At 34.3% G+C, this 16,412-nt stretch overlaps 1 protein-coding gene across 1 annotated transcript; it reads right to left on the bottom strand.

The window, feature by feature from the left end:
• Positions 1–1,237: 1,237 nt before the first annotated feature.
• On the bottom strand, positions 1,238–15,552 carry LOC115214443 (ETS-related transcription factor Elf-5-like). Its single transcript, XM_029783639.2, has 5 exons — positions 15,485–15,552; positions 13,516–14,091; positions 8,885–9,231; positions 5,819–6,011; positions 1,238–1,539 (listed from the first exon to the last, which is right to left on the bottom strand). Exons 3-5 carry the CDS (start codon positions 9,207–9,209, stop codon positions 1,425–1,427), a joined length of 633 nt encoding a protein of 210 aa, XP_029639499.1. The 5' UTR covers positions 9,210–9,231; positions 13,516–14,091; positions 15,485–15,552; the 3' UTR covers positions 1,238–1,424.
• Positions 15,553–16,412: the final 860 nt, after the last annotated feature.

Consider the following 16,412-nt stretch of genomic DNA (forward strand, 5'->3'; position numbering starts at 1 on the left):
CTTTACAGTGTGGACTGGATGCTTTTTAAGTGACACCTGGACTGACAAATCTTTTGAGAGGGAAGGGACTGTTGGAGGAGGTGATCTTGTGTAAGATGATGAAAGATTATAGTGAAACAGAAAGACAAAAACAGGTATATTGTTGTAGAGGAGGTACAAGGTTACTCAGCTGGAGAGATCAGGAATGAGGACAAAATAGGTGTACTGTTGCAAAGGAAGTACATGGTTACCAAAGGGAGATACATGGTTACCCAATCTGAGGGAAATGCAAGAGGAGAGAGAAAGAGTGGGAGACAGCAGGATAGAGATGGTGGCAAAGTGCCAGGCATACTTACAAGGGACAGGGATCAGAATATAAATGGGATGGTTGAGTAAAGGCAGAGAGAGATAGATGGTGGTAAGTGCCCTTGAGGTTCGAAGGTCATAATGTAAGTGGCAGGATATTGCCACAGAAGCATGATTAGAGAGTTGGTGAGAAATGAGTGGTAAAAACTTAGGTGTATAGAGGTGGGGGGGACTTCTGGATAGCAATGATACAGAGAAATGGGTCTGTGAGGACAGGATTGAAGAGAGGTAAGCATAGTGCATGAAGGAGAAAATGTAAGTAAGTGATGTAGATTGGTTTGTTGGGATAGGGTATGTGAAAAGTTTTCTTGTTACATGAAGACGGAACACAGATCAGGGGCTAGCAGATAGCAATGATACAGGGCCAAAAGGGCAGAATTGGGAGTGGGATATATCTATGTATTTAAAAAGAGTCTGCTGCTCAGTTTCCATTTACCAAATCCCACTCAAGATTTTGGTCAACCCAAATCTTGCTCAAGGTAATATAGGATTGAACTAGAACCATATAATTGCAAAGAAACTTTAACCACTCAACCATAATAGTCCCAAACTTTTATGGAAGTATATTGAAAATGTCTGCTAATACTAAACAAAAATATTCATTTAAAAAAAAACAAAAGTTAAAATAACAAATGACAAAAAAATTCTTTAGGCAAAAATAAATTAAAAACTTTATTGTATGTCTAATAAATAACTCTATGTTAAAATTAATGAATTAAAAGAAATTACAATATATAAATATAAATTCTGACACATTTATACATTTAAAATATATTTGAAAAAGCAGTAATAACCTTTAAAAGCTAAAAATCATACTTTCTTTTAAAATTTTCGAAAGAAATAGTTTCATATCTTCTATTTGTAATAATTTATTGATATATTTTCACTCATTTTTAACATTTATTGATCTAAAATTCTAAACAATTTTATTCATGCATTTATTTGATCATTTTGTGGTTTTGTAACGAAAATAGTTATTTCTTCGAAATTTTAAGTTTTATGACCAAATTTCTAAATTATAAAATATACAAAATTTTCCACCACTTCCAGCAACTGAAATCTATTTTTTATTGTTTATTTTAATGGCTGCTAAAATTGACTTTCCTTTTTAGATATGTGAAATATGGTTCCAAGAATTGGTAAATCAAACGTTTTCCTCCAACACGTTTAAGGATTCTCTTCGGATAATAATGTCTGCAAAAGAAATTAGAAAAAAATTGATTCAATGATGGTCAATTTGTAATACATTGTTTTTACATTCAAGACATTTTTAAAATTATAATTATGAATATGAAAATATATCATTACAGAGCTTCACTTACTTGTTGAAGACTTTTATTTAGTGTCCATTTTTGCAGTTAATATTTTAAAATCCAGCTCATAGAATGTTGAAGCTGTTCAAGGAATAAAAAGCTCTGAAACCCAATACCTCAAGAGCCACACACAGTTTTTTGAGAGCTACATACAACTCACAAGCTGTAGTTTGACTATCATTGTTATAATGCATCACTCTCTTATAGTCAATCCAGTTATTTACTTTTCTTTTTTAAACCTTTTTATGACACATGGTGTTTTGGTATGTGTGGCAAAAAGACCAAAATTTTTTTCCTGCTGAGATTGAAAGTGATGGGACTTGTAAAAGACAAAGGATGAAGTGTCTTAGATGTCTTGCAAACAACTTGCACATGCAAGTGCTACCAGTCAAGAACTCCACATACCGGAAGCTAGCAAGTGTATGGGGTCATCAGGAGAGAATGCACACCGTTTTGGGGCCTCCCTTTCAATGGCATCAATGTGCACCTCCCCCCAGTCACTGATATGAGGCTCTGCTTGCTAGATCAACTGGTTATTAAATAAAGCTCACTATTTCTCTAGCCATTGCTCATCGTCTCTTTTTAACCAAATCCAGTGGGTAGCTTTCTCCACTGCAGTTTGGATATCGGTCATGGTGGTAATAACTTTAGGCCTAATAATAACAACAGTCATCTCACACTATGTCCAACAAACCCTCTACATCCGATTTCGATTGGAAAATGCTCTGCTTTCCAGCCTGCATCTTCACATTCCTCAAGGAGGTTTACATAACGGTCAATCTTTCGAGCCTGAGTGGCGTCCATGTCATCTTCATGAGGAACCATTAACTCAACTAGATTTACAACTTTCCTTCTTTCACACCACATCAAAATGTCCAGTTTTTATGTAACTGGGATGGGAAAGAATCCATGGCACCCAGGTGAATCTGCTGTCACTTCCCAATAGCCGTTCCACTTTTCATCTCTCACAGGAAGTTTCTTGTTCTTGAAACGGATCCACTGACCTGAGCACATAAAGGTAACGAAATCTCTAGTTGGCACTTTCAACGTTTTTTTCTCAGTGTTGTTGAGATGAATCTTTATAGCATTGAAGATAACCTTAAGGACCAAGTTGTGTCTCCATCTATACCTGTTCAATGCTAATGAACAGTTGGAAAGAATATGTTTCAGTGTTCCAACCTTTTCGCATTTGCATATGACTTAGTATGTAAAACTATATATATATATATTATGAAAGCTTACAAACAGTATAATACATTTATCACAATAAGAAAACCTAAGACAACAATAAATATGTAAATAAATAAAATAACAAGCATAAATGTTTCTGTGAAAAGACAAAAATATGTACTGAAAGACGATCCCTGACTGGCTTTTTACACTTTGAAACCAACCATTCACAACATTTGTTTCATCAGGCCAATGGATCAGGCTCAAAGTCCTTTCAACTTGTCTACTTTGGGTTGATCAATTGACCCAGGTATCCCAAGAGGGTCAAACAGGTATGATCTGCAAGACATCTAAGGCTGGAAACATTACCACTTTGCTTTGCTTTGCTTTCATCTTGTATTCTTTTTATTGTTGTACAGCAGTAAATTGCGACCATATCGTGACACTGCTTTCAAAGGTTTCCTTCAATCAAGTACTTATTAAAGTCTGGTACTTATTTTATTGATTTCTTTTTATCAAATCGCTAAGTTACTTTTCAAGACTACAGTTTAAAAAATGTTTGTTTTAAATTTAAAAGCTCAGTAAACCTAGTTAGACATGGACAGTCACATACACACAAGCACACACAAATATATATATGATTTAATAATCATCTTTCCAAAGTTCCTCTTTGGGTATCTGCTACCAGATATTATACTGTATGACTTCTTTTTCTGGATATACGTGTGGAAATCTACAAGTATCCATAATGTATATACAAAAGAATTTTAATACAATGGAATGAAAAGGATGCAATTGTTTCAGTGCCTTATTATCAGGTGGTAATTGCTGAATGTTGCATATAGTGTTAAATAAATGTATGTATGTATGTATTCATAAGGGTGCATGGAAGTAAATCTTCTTGGTTTAATAATCTCTTAACCCCTTCATTACCAACCTGGCTGAAACTGGCTCTGATTACAAATGTCTTGTTTTCATAAGTTTTGAATTAAAATCTTCCACCAAACCTTAGTCACAATTTATGTTCCTAATACTAGCTTAATGATAACCAAGTTGTTTTAATAAATTCTTTGTTATATTTAAAGTAATTGAAAGAAACACAGAGCATCTCAAAATAAATACAGTAGTAAAAGGGTTAATGACTTGTAAAGCAATTGTGACAAAGCCAGTGACAGTAATGATAAACAGCCAAAATTAAGTCTGCTAGCAGACAAGTTTTGGTCTCCTGCCATGCTAAGAAAGTGACCATATGCCACTGATTTCCTTTGAAGTGGAACAGTAACAGACACAAGAGACAAGTAATTATTCAAGTTTATAATTTTACGACATAATTATTTTAGAATGTTTATTTTCCTAAAAATCAAGATAAGTCTGTGATTAAGGAGGTAGTGAATAAGGGTTTTTTTTTAATTTTTTTATTTCCATTAATTTATATTTGGTATATTTTCTCATTGTATCTCCTTGTATTTCTGTGTTATTCTCTGCTGATAGAATGCTCAAAATAACAGTGGTGTGAGTATAAAACAAAGAGAGACTAAAGATGATCTAGCAGTGCTTTGGGCCCTACTCACCTGAAGATACACGTGTATACAATTATTGTTTAAATCATATTAATACAATAATGTATGTATGTAATGTTCAGCTATTACCAGCTCATAATGATGCACTGAAACAAATTTAGTGGTTTGTAATAAAGCTTATTCATTCCATCTTCTCGTATCAAAATTCTTATATGTCTGTATATGAATTAAAAGAGTCTATACAGTTTCTGTATAGGCGTAGGAGTGCTTGTGTGGTAAGTAGCTTGCTTACGAACGACATGGTTCCAGGTTCAGTCCCACTGTGTGGCACCTTGGGCAAGTGTTTTCTACTATAGCCTTGGGCCGGCCAAAGCCTTGAGAGTGGATTTGGTAGACGGAAACTGAAAGAAGTGCGTCGTATATATGTGTGTGTGTGTATATATATATGTATGTGTGTGTGTATATATATATATATGTGTATATGTTTGTGTGTCTGTGTTTGTTCCCCCAACATCGCTTGACAACCGATGCTGGTGTGTTTACGTTCCCGTAACTTAGCAGTTCGGCAAAAAAGACCGATAGAGTAAGTACTAGACTTACAAAGAATAAGTCCTGGGGTCGATTTCCTTGACTAAAGGTGGTGCTCCAGCATGGCCGCAGTCAAATGACTGAAACAAGTAAAAGTAAAGTTTCTGTCTCCAAAATTTCACTCTCAAGGTGTGGTCAACTCAAAGTCATAGCAAAAGACACTTTTTTTAAAACACTTTGCAGAGAAATTGACTATAGAACCAGGTAGTTGTGAACTCAAGCACAATTATGTCTATAGCTGGGGAGGAGTTGAAATTTTCAAACTAGTTTTGCCTTTTATACTTTTGCCATAAAGTTGGAATATCCAAGACCAATTAATTATATCTATATATATAAAGCTGAAGTTGTCTGTGTGTGTGGCAGGTTTAGTAGCCTTCAGCTAACACTATCTCCGCTGAGACCCTGCAGTGCAAGTTGAGTATGATAGAAGAAGGCTTGCTCTTCATTCTGTAGAAGAAAAAATTCAAATCAGACCATGTTAAGAACAAAAATTATTTATATCAAAAGTGTGCTTTAAGTGAACATTTTTCTGGTTGAAATACACCGAAAAAAGGTGATACAGCAATTAAAAAAAATCGTAAAAATTAGGTATTTTCATTGAAAAAAAGCACATTTTTGATGTAAATAATTTTTGGTCTACATAATGCAAAATTTTTACTTTTCAAAAAAGATTGAAACTATGTCAAAACTTTGTTAATGCAACATCAAAGTCTGCCATTTTAAGCACAACTAAAAAACAAACCTGAGCAATGCTGGGCTATACTGCTAGTTTTTACATAAAAAGATGATTTAAAAACGAAATAATTTAATCTGCATATTAATGTAACATCTTATTTTTATATATAGAAAGTAGCTGTACTGTAACAAGCTTTATCAACTCACCTTAATGATCTACTTAGTTTTTCATAATTCATGTTGTTGTTGTTTTTAGTGAGACCCCAAAGTTTTGCAAACTTTTCTGGATCAATAAATTGGAATGTACCAGATTTTTCATTCTCCCATCGAAGGATTTTGGGATTAAACAATGAATGTTTAAGGGCTGCGTAAATGAAGGCATACAGTGGCAACAATGACACTAAAAATAAGAATTTAAAAAAAACAGAAAAATTACCTTTAATAGATTTACATAAAGAAAGAATAAAAGATCTAGAACAGCCTTCATTTTCATTTAGAAAATCTTTAATTCATTTAAGTTTAGATTATTCAACAAATGGTGAGTTGCAAGAATTGTTAGGGTATTGGATAAAATGCCTTATAGTATTTTATCTAGATCTCTGGACTCTGAGTTCAAATCCTACTGGAGTCAACTTTGCCTTTCATTCTTAAGAGGTCATTTCAAAGCAAAGTGGCAATTCAGGTGGTGGATTGAACATCAGATCAGGTGCCTTGCAGTATTTGTTCTAGGTCTTTGAGTACTGAATTCAAATCTTACTATGGGTTATTTGGTTGGTAGACAAATAACCTTGGATGCCTCTGATTTGAGAATATCTTGCTCCTTCCCACAAGTTTCAAAAGCCTTGAAAATGTCATAGACATTGTCTTTCCTCTGGACTGTAACATTACACACACACACACACACACACACTATATAGGAAGGGCATCCAGCTGTAGAAACCATGGCAAAGCAGATGGTAGAACTTGGTGCAATCTTCTGTCTTGTCAGCTCCAACCCATGCCAGCATGGAAAATAGCTATTAAAGGCTTATATATAACACGTCCTTTTCTAAGATGGTTGAATGTAATTTGAGGGAAATGGGCTGGTCAAGTGACAATATAGAGGTTCTTTCATTTGGCTCTGGAAAGAATAGAGGCTCCCTTCATAACTACTCTCATTGGCTTGGGAAACTTAGCTGCACTCATTTGGAGAGAGAGGGAATCTCAGCAATGCAATAAACTTGAATAATGGGATGACTGAAGAAACTAAGTCTAAGACAAAATATTTTAACTATTTATCTATGTAACTCCTAAAATTTCAAGTTGAAGCTTTACAGGGATGACTATTCTTTTTGTTACCCCAAATATAACATGAAAGTTAAAATCTTTTGTTGATGAAGGAATATTTGTTTTAAAAAATATCTCTCTTGTGAAATAAATCTGAGGGTTAAGCTGTGGGATGACATCAGCAGCTGGGCGCGTTGACCGGAAGTTGGGGCAACTGGAAGGGGCAGCCGTGAGGCGTGCGCAGGGAGCAGTGATTTCGGCCTTTCGAACGAGGGTCGTCGACGTGTCAAGACGTGGGAAGACGTCGCTAAGGTTGGGTGAAGCAGCTGCTATCTTTAGTGTTCGGGTCGGGGCTGTGTCGAAGGATCCATTACCACCGAAGGGTCTCCATCGGAATGAAGAGAAGGTAGGTGCCTTTATATTCGAATTGCTTCTCATTAAAATGGTCAAAAAATTTGGTTTTACTACAATCTTTCACTATCAGTTTCCTGAGTCCATGAGAGAGCTTCTATGTTTCTCGAGTCAGTTAAAGCACCAAGAGTCTCTATTCTTTTCTGAGCCAAGTGTGAGAGGCTTGTGGTTACTGAACCAAATGATAGAGATTTGTTTTTCAAGCCAATGAAAGAGCCTTTCTGTTTCTCTAGGTTCCCTGTACATAAAAACCTGGTAAGGTCATGACTAGAAGATATTTAATCATAGGTCTGTTGATCAGGGAAGACCTGGAACTAAAACAAAAAAAAAAACAAAAAAAAACAACTGTCAATTTCCACATTTTTTTCTGAGCCAATATGGGAGCAACTATAAGGTTAGTTGATCTGCTAGAAATAGCAACCAAATTCCCTCACATAACATCCTACTATTTTAAAAAAGGAAATATTGGACAATGATGATGATGATGATGTAGTCACTCATGTATAAAAGAGGAGATAGTCAAGATTGGTATCCTGTTTACTCAATAGGGCTGCCTTACATCTATCTACATAACTTTTCTAAAACTTGTCAGCTATTTTAATGAAGATTTAGAATACAGTCCCAACTTTTGCTTCTCAGTATTTTCCCGACCCTCAGTATAGTTTCTGACATGCAGAGCCAATAAGGGATTTTCTCGGCAGTTTTCTTAACTAGTGGAAAATAGCAGCTAAATCATCCTCAAATCATACTACTATCTTAAGAAAAACAATGACACATTATTTTGTTTTTGCATTTGGTTTGCAAAATTCTTTATGTGAATTCGTGTGTTGAAGCATGTTTTATTGTCTGGGGAGAGCCATTCTCTTTTAGTGCCTTATTACTTAACACACTTACCAGTTCAATTTCCACTTGTTTACTTATTTGTTTTTTCTAAAATTTTCAGTGTGTCTTGACATTAGATATGACAAATTACATAGATCAAAAATGGTTGGAATGCCTTTGATCATAGGTTTGCTCAGTCAGGGTTGACCTTGGACTAAATAACAACAACCAGAAACTTGTTTGCCTATATTACACTTCAGTGGCCTCTTACCCTTGAGAACTTCAGTGAAAACAATGATTTTTCTCAGAGCATCAATAAAAACTTTCAGTCATGTTTCGAATGAAACTCTCCTGAATAACTTCAACTTTTCTTATTTCTGGTATCAGAAATTTCCTGTGCAATTTCTTCATCACAGCATATTCTGATAGGGATCTTTTTCAACTCTCTTTCCATCAACTTTGGTCGTGATTCCCTCACTCTTTCTTCAGTACATTGAGAACTGATGTAACTACCAAGGCAGAGAGAATAAAGTAGTACTAAAAATGAGCATGATTGAGATGTCTGTGATCACTTATCTGCTCAATCAGGACTGATCTGGACTTTGTGCAAGTCTAGTGTGTTTCTGGTACTTATTCCATCAACAAACAAGGAATCAAAGACAAATCTATTCTGGTACTCTTTAAACTAACTACAGTGTATACTATAATGTAATTCACCTGAAATTATCATTTCAGTCAAAATTGTTTTAAGTAGAATATTGAAATAGAACTTACTTGTACACAAATTTTCATTGAATAAATTAGAAAAAAAGCTATTAAATTTGTCTTCATTCTTGGATGTGAAAGGACTTAGAGTATCTTTTGATGTGCCTGAATTTAGAGAAGTCACTTGATCAAACATTTTCTTCAACATGTTGTGTATCCAGTCTCCATAAATAAAATCTCTTTGTTGAAATTCTTTGGATGTCATCTTTTTTAACTGCTTTCCAGAGGTAATATCTTCAAAATTCTTAGATTCTAAAGTGATATCATACACTTTAGCTATATAGCTCATCCAGTTTTGAATATCATCTTTGTTCCAATATTTTGGAGGTTTCATGGACCAACCACAATACAGTTATCTGTGGAATGAATTAAAGAGAAGATTGAATAATAAACTTGGCAGTATTAAATATAAGAAAAAAATTTTAAAGATACAATTATATAAAGTTTGTTTTGATATGGAGTGTCAGAAATGACAAAACTAAATAAAAGAAAAAAAGAAAAGAAATTATTAGACACTACCAAAGGGAGAAATGTAAAATATTTTGAACATTTAATTAGGAAAAAATAAATGGTTTTACATAGACTCTTAATAGATGGAAAAACTAACGGGAAGAAAGGAAGAGGAAAACCAAGAAAAATACAGTTAGTGCAAAAGAGTAGCACAAAAATGATCAAGGTACAGCAATCAACTTACTGGTAGAAAACAATATTTGAACGATGCCGATGGTGGTACAAGTGGATGAAACAGGCCCTCTAAAGCCTCCACTGATCAGGGTTGACCATGCAATAGCTGAACTTGGAAAGTTTGTCCAAGGTACAATCTAGACAAGATTTTTATATGGAAGATCAGCAGTTGCCCATCAAACAGGCTCTTCCCTCTACTTAACTGATGTTATTCAAGGAAAAAGCAGGGCCAATACAACTTGGTATGAGTGTTGTTGCGTGTGAACTCAGAACATAACAAGCAGGGACAAACACTTTGAGGTATTTTGTCTAATGATCCCATAATTTTTTACCAACCTGCCAAACTGGACTAATGATTTATTTTATTAACCTCAGAGGGATGAAAAACATGTTGATTTTGATGGGATTTGAACTTAGAAGTGTAGGGAGTTGAAACAATATCTGCAAGATATTTTGTTCAATGCTCTAACAAGTCTGCCAATGCACCACCCCATAACTATATCCTGACCCCTGTCTTTTGGAGGCATTAGCTCTAAGCTAATGAAATGCTTGTTAATTATAAATGCTCCTACTGCTTTTAATGGTATCACTTATCCCTTTTCCTCACTCTCAGATTAAGAGCAAAGCCAAATGTGTTATTCTTCGTGGCATTTGAAATTTCCACACACTCCGATTGATGACTGTTGTCCTTTATGCAGAACATCACCAAAGCCATCAGATTTCATATTTCACCCAATCAATTTAAAGTTTAGTAAACAGGACCATGCATGAGTTAAATATATTTTCATTGGGGTTTATGCTACAATACTAGGATATGAACTGTCTTTCTCTCTATTGACTAGTTTATCTGTGATTCTTCATGGAAGTTAAACTGATAAAGGAGAGAGGCTTGTGTTTAAATCTAATACAACTTGTCTGTAGATCAAACTGATCCTCATCTCTAAAATTTATCAATGTTTTATCCTTTTTTGGGAGATGATTAGAAGTGGCCAGTTAGAAAGAGTCCTTTTTCTATATCAATTTAGCACATATTTTCATTGTTAAAAGGATTTTAATGTCTGCAGTTCAGCACTCAGATTTTTACCATCTTCGCAAGGCACAGTTCAGCACTCAAATTTTTACCATCTTCGCAAGGCGCAGTTCAGCACTCAGATTTTCACCATCTTTGCAAGGCATCTCACATAACACTCTAACAGTTCTACCAATCTGCCAGTAAAGTGGCTGAGTCAAAGTGTTGGATAGAATGCCTGGCAGTATTTGCTCCAACTGAGTTCTGAGTTCAAATACTGCTGAAGTCAACTTTACCTTTCATCTTTCAAGGTTAATAAAAAGCATTAATAAGCGTTTCTCACATTTGCATGAGGTTGCAAATTTGGAGAGAAAGCTCACTTGATCAACCCCTAGTACTTTATGGTAAGTATTTTATTAATCCAAGTCATGTTCTGCATTTAGAATTTAAAGGGAAATCTATCATCCATAAGACATTTTATCAATCACTACAATTTCTGCTACCCATTACTACTACTACTACTACTACTGATAATAATAATAATCCTTTCTACTGGAGGCACAAGGCCTCAGATTTGTGGGGAGGGGACTAGTCGATTACATCAACCCCAGTGTTTCACTGGTACTTAATTTAGTGACCCGGAAAGGATGAAAAGAAAGTCAATCTTAGTGGAATTTGAACTCAGAACATGAAGTTAGACGAAATACTGCTAAACATTGTTACATGTAACAGACAATGTTACGTGTAACAGACAATGTTACACGTAACAGACAATGTTACGTGTAACATTGTTTGTTTTACCGTCCTTGTTTTTGTATACATTCGATGCTTTCTTCCAAGGAATTTATTGCTCTTAGCTTAGTTTTTCCTATGGGGCTGGCCAGATTGGAGCAATCTCAAGATTAATCAGCTGAAATTGCGAGGATGATCTGGTTCTTGACCGAGGATAGAAAGTTTTGAATGACCCGTCCTTATTTTTTCTTTTTTGTATAGTCTATCTGGATGTTTTATTGTCCTTTTTTGTATCACTTAGTTGTCCAGATGTTTTGCATTCTTGTCCCATTTTATATATATATATTATATATATATATATATATATAGCGGTGTACGTACACTTTGTTCTCACTCTCTCTCTCTCTCTCTATATATATATATATATAAAATAATATAAATAAAAAAAATATATATATGCATATATACATACATATATGTACATACTTACATATATATATATATATATATATATATATATATGGGTACAGGATGTCACAAAACATAAACAATATGGATTACAAAATACGAAAACATGAAATATGAAGGCAACCTAGGGTATGCAAAGAGCGAGAGAAACAAATGGAAAACAAGAAAAGTAACATAAAGAACGACCCTTCATCAGTTGTCGGCTGTTTTATCTACACATTTCGAGCAATTCATGACAATATGTGTCTTCGAGAAACAGTTGCTCCCTCAAACCAAAATTAAATCTGGGATTTGTGGAGGGTCAAAGCTGGTAACAAAACAGGCCATACAACAAACCAAATTAAACGAAAACAAATAGGGTGGGCCATTAGGCCAGACAAGGTAAGGTGGCAAACACTGGAAGAATATTCTTTGATAAGAGAAAAGATAGGACAGGAGACAGATAAGAATTCCTAATAATACTTAATTATAAAAACAAGATTTTTTAAAACATTGAATGGCTGGGAGTGGTCTTGTAGGAATCAAAGGGAGAAAAATGGTTGGGAATCACTGATGTAGAGGCTCCATCATTACTTTAATCATTTTAGCTCCTTATTTTCATCAAAATATACGGCCTTTATTTCAATTAATTTTGAAAGCAATGAAGAATTTAGTAAAATAACTGTCATTATTAAGCTGATAAATTGAACATAGATTTACATGAAATTTTGGTGGACTGTTTTAATTTAGTTCACTTTAAAATAGGCAGTTTATAACATAAAACCAGAGTGACCTAAGATTTAAAGTAGGTTGGTACCAAAGAGGTTAATAGGGGTGAGTTAACTGCAATGGTAAAACCACGGAAAGAAATTATTACTTTTTCTTTTATCTTTTTCTAATGCTTTACTTCAAACCCAGCTAAAGTAAAATTCCTTTATTCTTTATGTCTCAAAATTAATAATAATGTTCATATATCATTGTCAATAATGACCAAAGACATCACATCAGAGAAGAAGGATCACAGTGTGTCTGGCTGTGGTCGATCAGTCTGATGCATGCTCAGAATGCTCTGCGACAGGTCAGGCACTGGTGGTCTACTGGGAACTAAGGTAAGGTGTTGGCTCTAGACTTGCACAGCTCACATTTTCTTCATGCTCCTGTGATCCCTTTCTATCCATAGGAGGCAGCACCTCTGTTGGTGCAGCTATGCCTGGCAGGGAAGTCCTGAGTTTGCATGTCACAAGTAACAAAATAGAGAACCAGTAATGTAACAAAATCTTTTCACTAGGGTCATGGCTTTCTGACTTATTTAAAATAATCAATATATATATATATTATATATATATATATATATATATATATATAAAGCTGAAGTTGTCTGTGTATGGCAGGTTTGGCAGCCCTCAACTAACACTATCTCTTCCGAGACCCTGTTGCGCAAGTTGACCAAAATTGAGAGTATGATAGAAGAAGGCTTGCTCTTCCTTCTGTAAAAAATTCAAATCGGACCATGTTAACACCAAAAATTATTTACATCAAAAAGGTGCTTTTTTTCTATGAAAATCCCTATTTTTTACGATTTTTTGACTGCTGTGTCGCCAATTTTTGGTGAATTTCAACCAGAAAAATATTCACTTAAAGAGAATAACAAGTAACATAATGCAAAATTTTTACTTTTCAAAAATTCCAATTCTAAAAGGTCGAAAAGAAAACAAGCCTGAGCAACGCTGGGCTATATTGCTAGTCAATATATAAAAGTAATTCTTACCATCAGTGCAAGAGTGATTGTCTTCTGGAAGTGGAGAATCTGGAGAGTTTATTTTATAGTTTGATATCTGAAGTGGACAGGAGCTTGAAGGAGAACAGTTTCCGGATTGATCGCAATTATTTAGTTCAGATTCAATAGATGGAATAAAGTCCTCAAAAGATGATACATGGAAAGAATTTCCACCTTCATTTATAGCCAATAGATTTCCACAACTGGGTTTTATAACAACATCATTTAATTCAGATTTAATTTCCATTTGATCCTCCATTTTGACATCAGTAACAATATTTTTGCTGTTTATTTCTGGTAGGTCTTTTTGACCAAGCAAACTTAACAATTTTAAATCCTTTGAATCATTATTTTGCTGTGATGTGCAATTACTGATATTGCCTATGCCATCAAAGTTGGGGTAAAACAATAAGTTATTGGTTTCCTGCAACAGGTTTAATAGATTTTCATGAAATGAACTGTCGTTATTTTCAGTTTCTATATCAAAATTCTTTTCTGTTCCTTTGTCTTGGTTCTCATATTCAGGTAAATCAAGTGAAGACACCTTTTCCATGTTTGTCTTGGTTCCTGTAACATTAACATATTTAAATGACGACTTTAAGACTAAATAAATTATTGTAAAATTCTCTATAACGATTAATTGAGAAAAAGTGGCAAAAGTGAAGCTTTGATGGTTCAGTGGTAGAATGCTCGCTTGCCAAGTGGATAGTTTGGGTTTGATTCCAGTCGATGCATTGTTTACTTTCATTTTTCCAATGCAGTGCCCCAGTATGGGTGCAGTCTAATGACTGAAACAAGTAAAAGATTAAAAAAATAATTTTTCATCTGGGGTTCCTTGCAAGTGTGTTCTACCTGACTACTTAATCTGCTAGAAACAGCAGCTAAATCTCTCGAAACACATCCTACTTAGTTTACCAGCCTGCAAGAAATAACACTCAAATCTCACTCCAATCATCCCCTACCATGTCAAAAAGGGACACGTTCGGTAATACATGCACTGCTTCATTAGAGATGGATTGGCCATAGCTGGGATGCCTTTAATCATAAGTCTGTTCATTTAGAATTCAGTTGGGGATTAAAGAAAAATCTCAAAAAAAAAAAAAGGAAGGGCATCCAGCTGTAAAAACCATGCTAAAACAGAGAGTGAAGCCTGGTGCAGTCTTCTAGCTTGCCAGCTCCTATCAAGCTGTCCAATACATGCCATCATGGAAAAACAGATATTAAAAGATGATGATGAATGGGGAAATATTGTAAGTTATCCAGAATAATTTTCAAGATAAACCTGAAGAATTTCTACTTTTAGCCATTTTTTATAACTCATCTAAATGTTGACTACAGTTGATTAGGTATGACATGAAATTATATTTGGAAGGTTTTGAGTTAAATAAATATCAAAACTCAGCTACATATATTTTCTCAATATGCCAGTCATCTTTGCAGTTCTTATTACTCAGTGTCTTATCATTTTATTACATAAATTTAAGTTATAAAAATTGTCCATATCAGTAGAAACTTTCAGTTGGTCAAGAAGAAATAATATCTTGTTGATTACTTTTTCTTAGATATGTAACAGAAAATTGACATCTAAAGCAAAATATATTTTTTACATACATAAATAAAAACACACACATACATACTGAAACATAAATATGAGGAATAAAATTAAAAACCTTTCATTTAGTGTCAACTAGTAACAAAAAAACCTTCTAACTGGGATTAATATGGAGACAATATTTGAGTTATAGAAATCTGCTAATGGCTGTTGCAAGATGTAACAGAAAATACTAAATAGACATATTAAAGAATAAAATAATAACTATGCCAGAGTATATTATAATTAGTCTTTGAAAAATAAATTAATTAAAAGATGATGTCAAATAGCTTACAAAAATTTAGCACTGTTAGATAGTTTCACACACCTTTTCAACATCACAATATATCAGATACAGATAAAACAAACCATTTGTAAATGTAAATCCTGCCTTCACTGTAATCTGTTGTTTAATTCAAAACATTGTTAACAAAAACAGCTGACTTCATCAAATGCAGTGATTGGTTGACTTAATCACTGCTCCTGATTAATTAGACATGAATGCATTTTATTTATAATCTAATAACTATTTTATTAGCTCCTTATTATGGGTTCTCATTAAGTATCAGGACTCACTTTTTAGTAGGGTCAAATGTATTTTTCGCCCTTTTTTATTGGTACCTCAATAAATTGGTTAAACTACAAGAGTGTTAAGGTATATATTTCAGTACACTGGATATTTTTTAAAGCACTTAATATGTTTACACATATTTATAGTTAAAAAGAATACATACATATATAGATGGGAGTGTCTGTATGTGTGTATTATATATACACAAACACAAATATATATATATATATATATACATATATATCTTAGAAGTATTGGGGGTGATGTACAGATTTAATACATATGAAAGAAAAAAGATGTTCAGAATGCTGGATGGTTGTAAAAATATATATTTATTTACATATCACATATCATTACTTCATATTAGCGCTTTCAACTGCTCCTGTAGTTTCATCGAGGACATGCGTAAGCTCGTGAGGAATGAAGCCAGTATGCTCCGATGGATGTGTAATGTCAGTGTACATACTCGACAGAGCGTTAGCACCTTGAGAGAAATGTTGTACCTAAGAGGCATCAGTTGTGGTGTGCAAGAGAGACGATTGCGCTGGTATGGTCATGTGGCGAGAATGGATGAAGATAGGTGTGTGAGAAAGTGCCAATCCTTAGCAGTTGAGGGAACCCGTGGAAGAGGTAGACCCAGGAAAACCTGGGACGAGGTGGTGAAGCACGACCTTCGAACTTTAGGCCTCACTGAGGAAATGACCAGCGACCGAGACCTTTGGAAAT

Source organism: Octopus sinensis, linkage group LG7 (genome assembly GCF_006345805.1).
Source record: "Octopus sinensis linkage group LG7, ASM634580v1, whole genome shotgun sequence".
In the NCBI taxonomy this organism is placed as follows: Eukaryota; Metazoa; Mollusca; class Cephalopoda; order Octopoda; family Octopodidae; genus Octopus; species Octopus sinensis.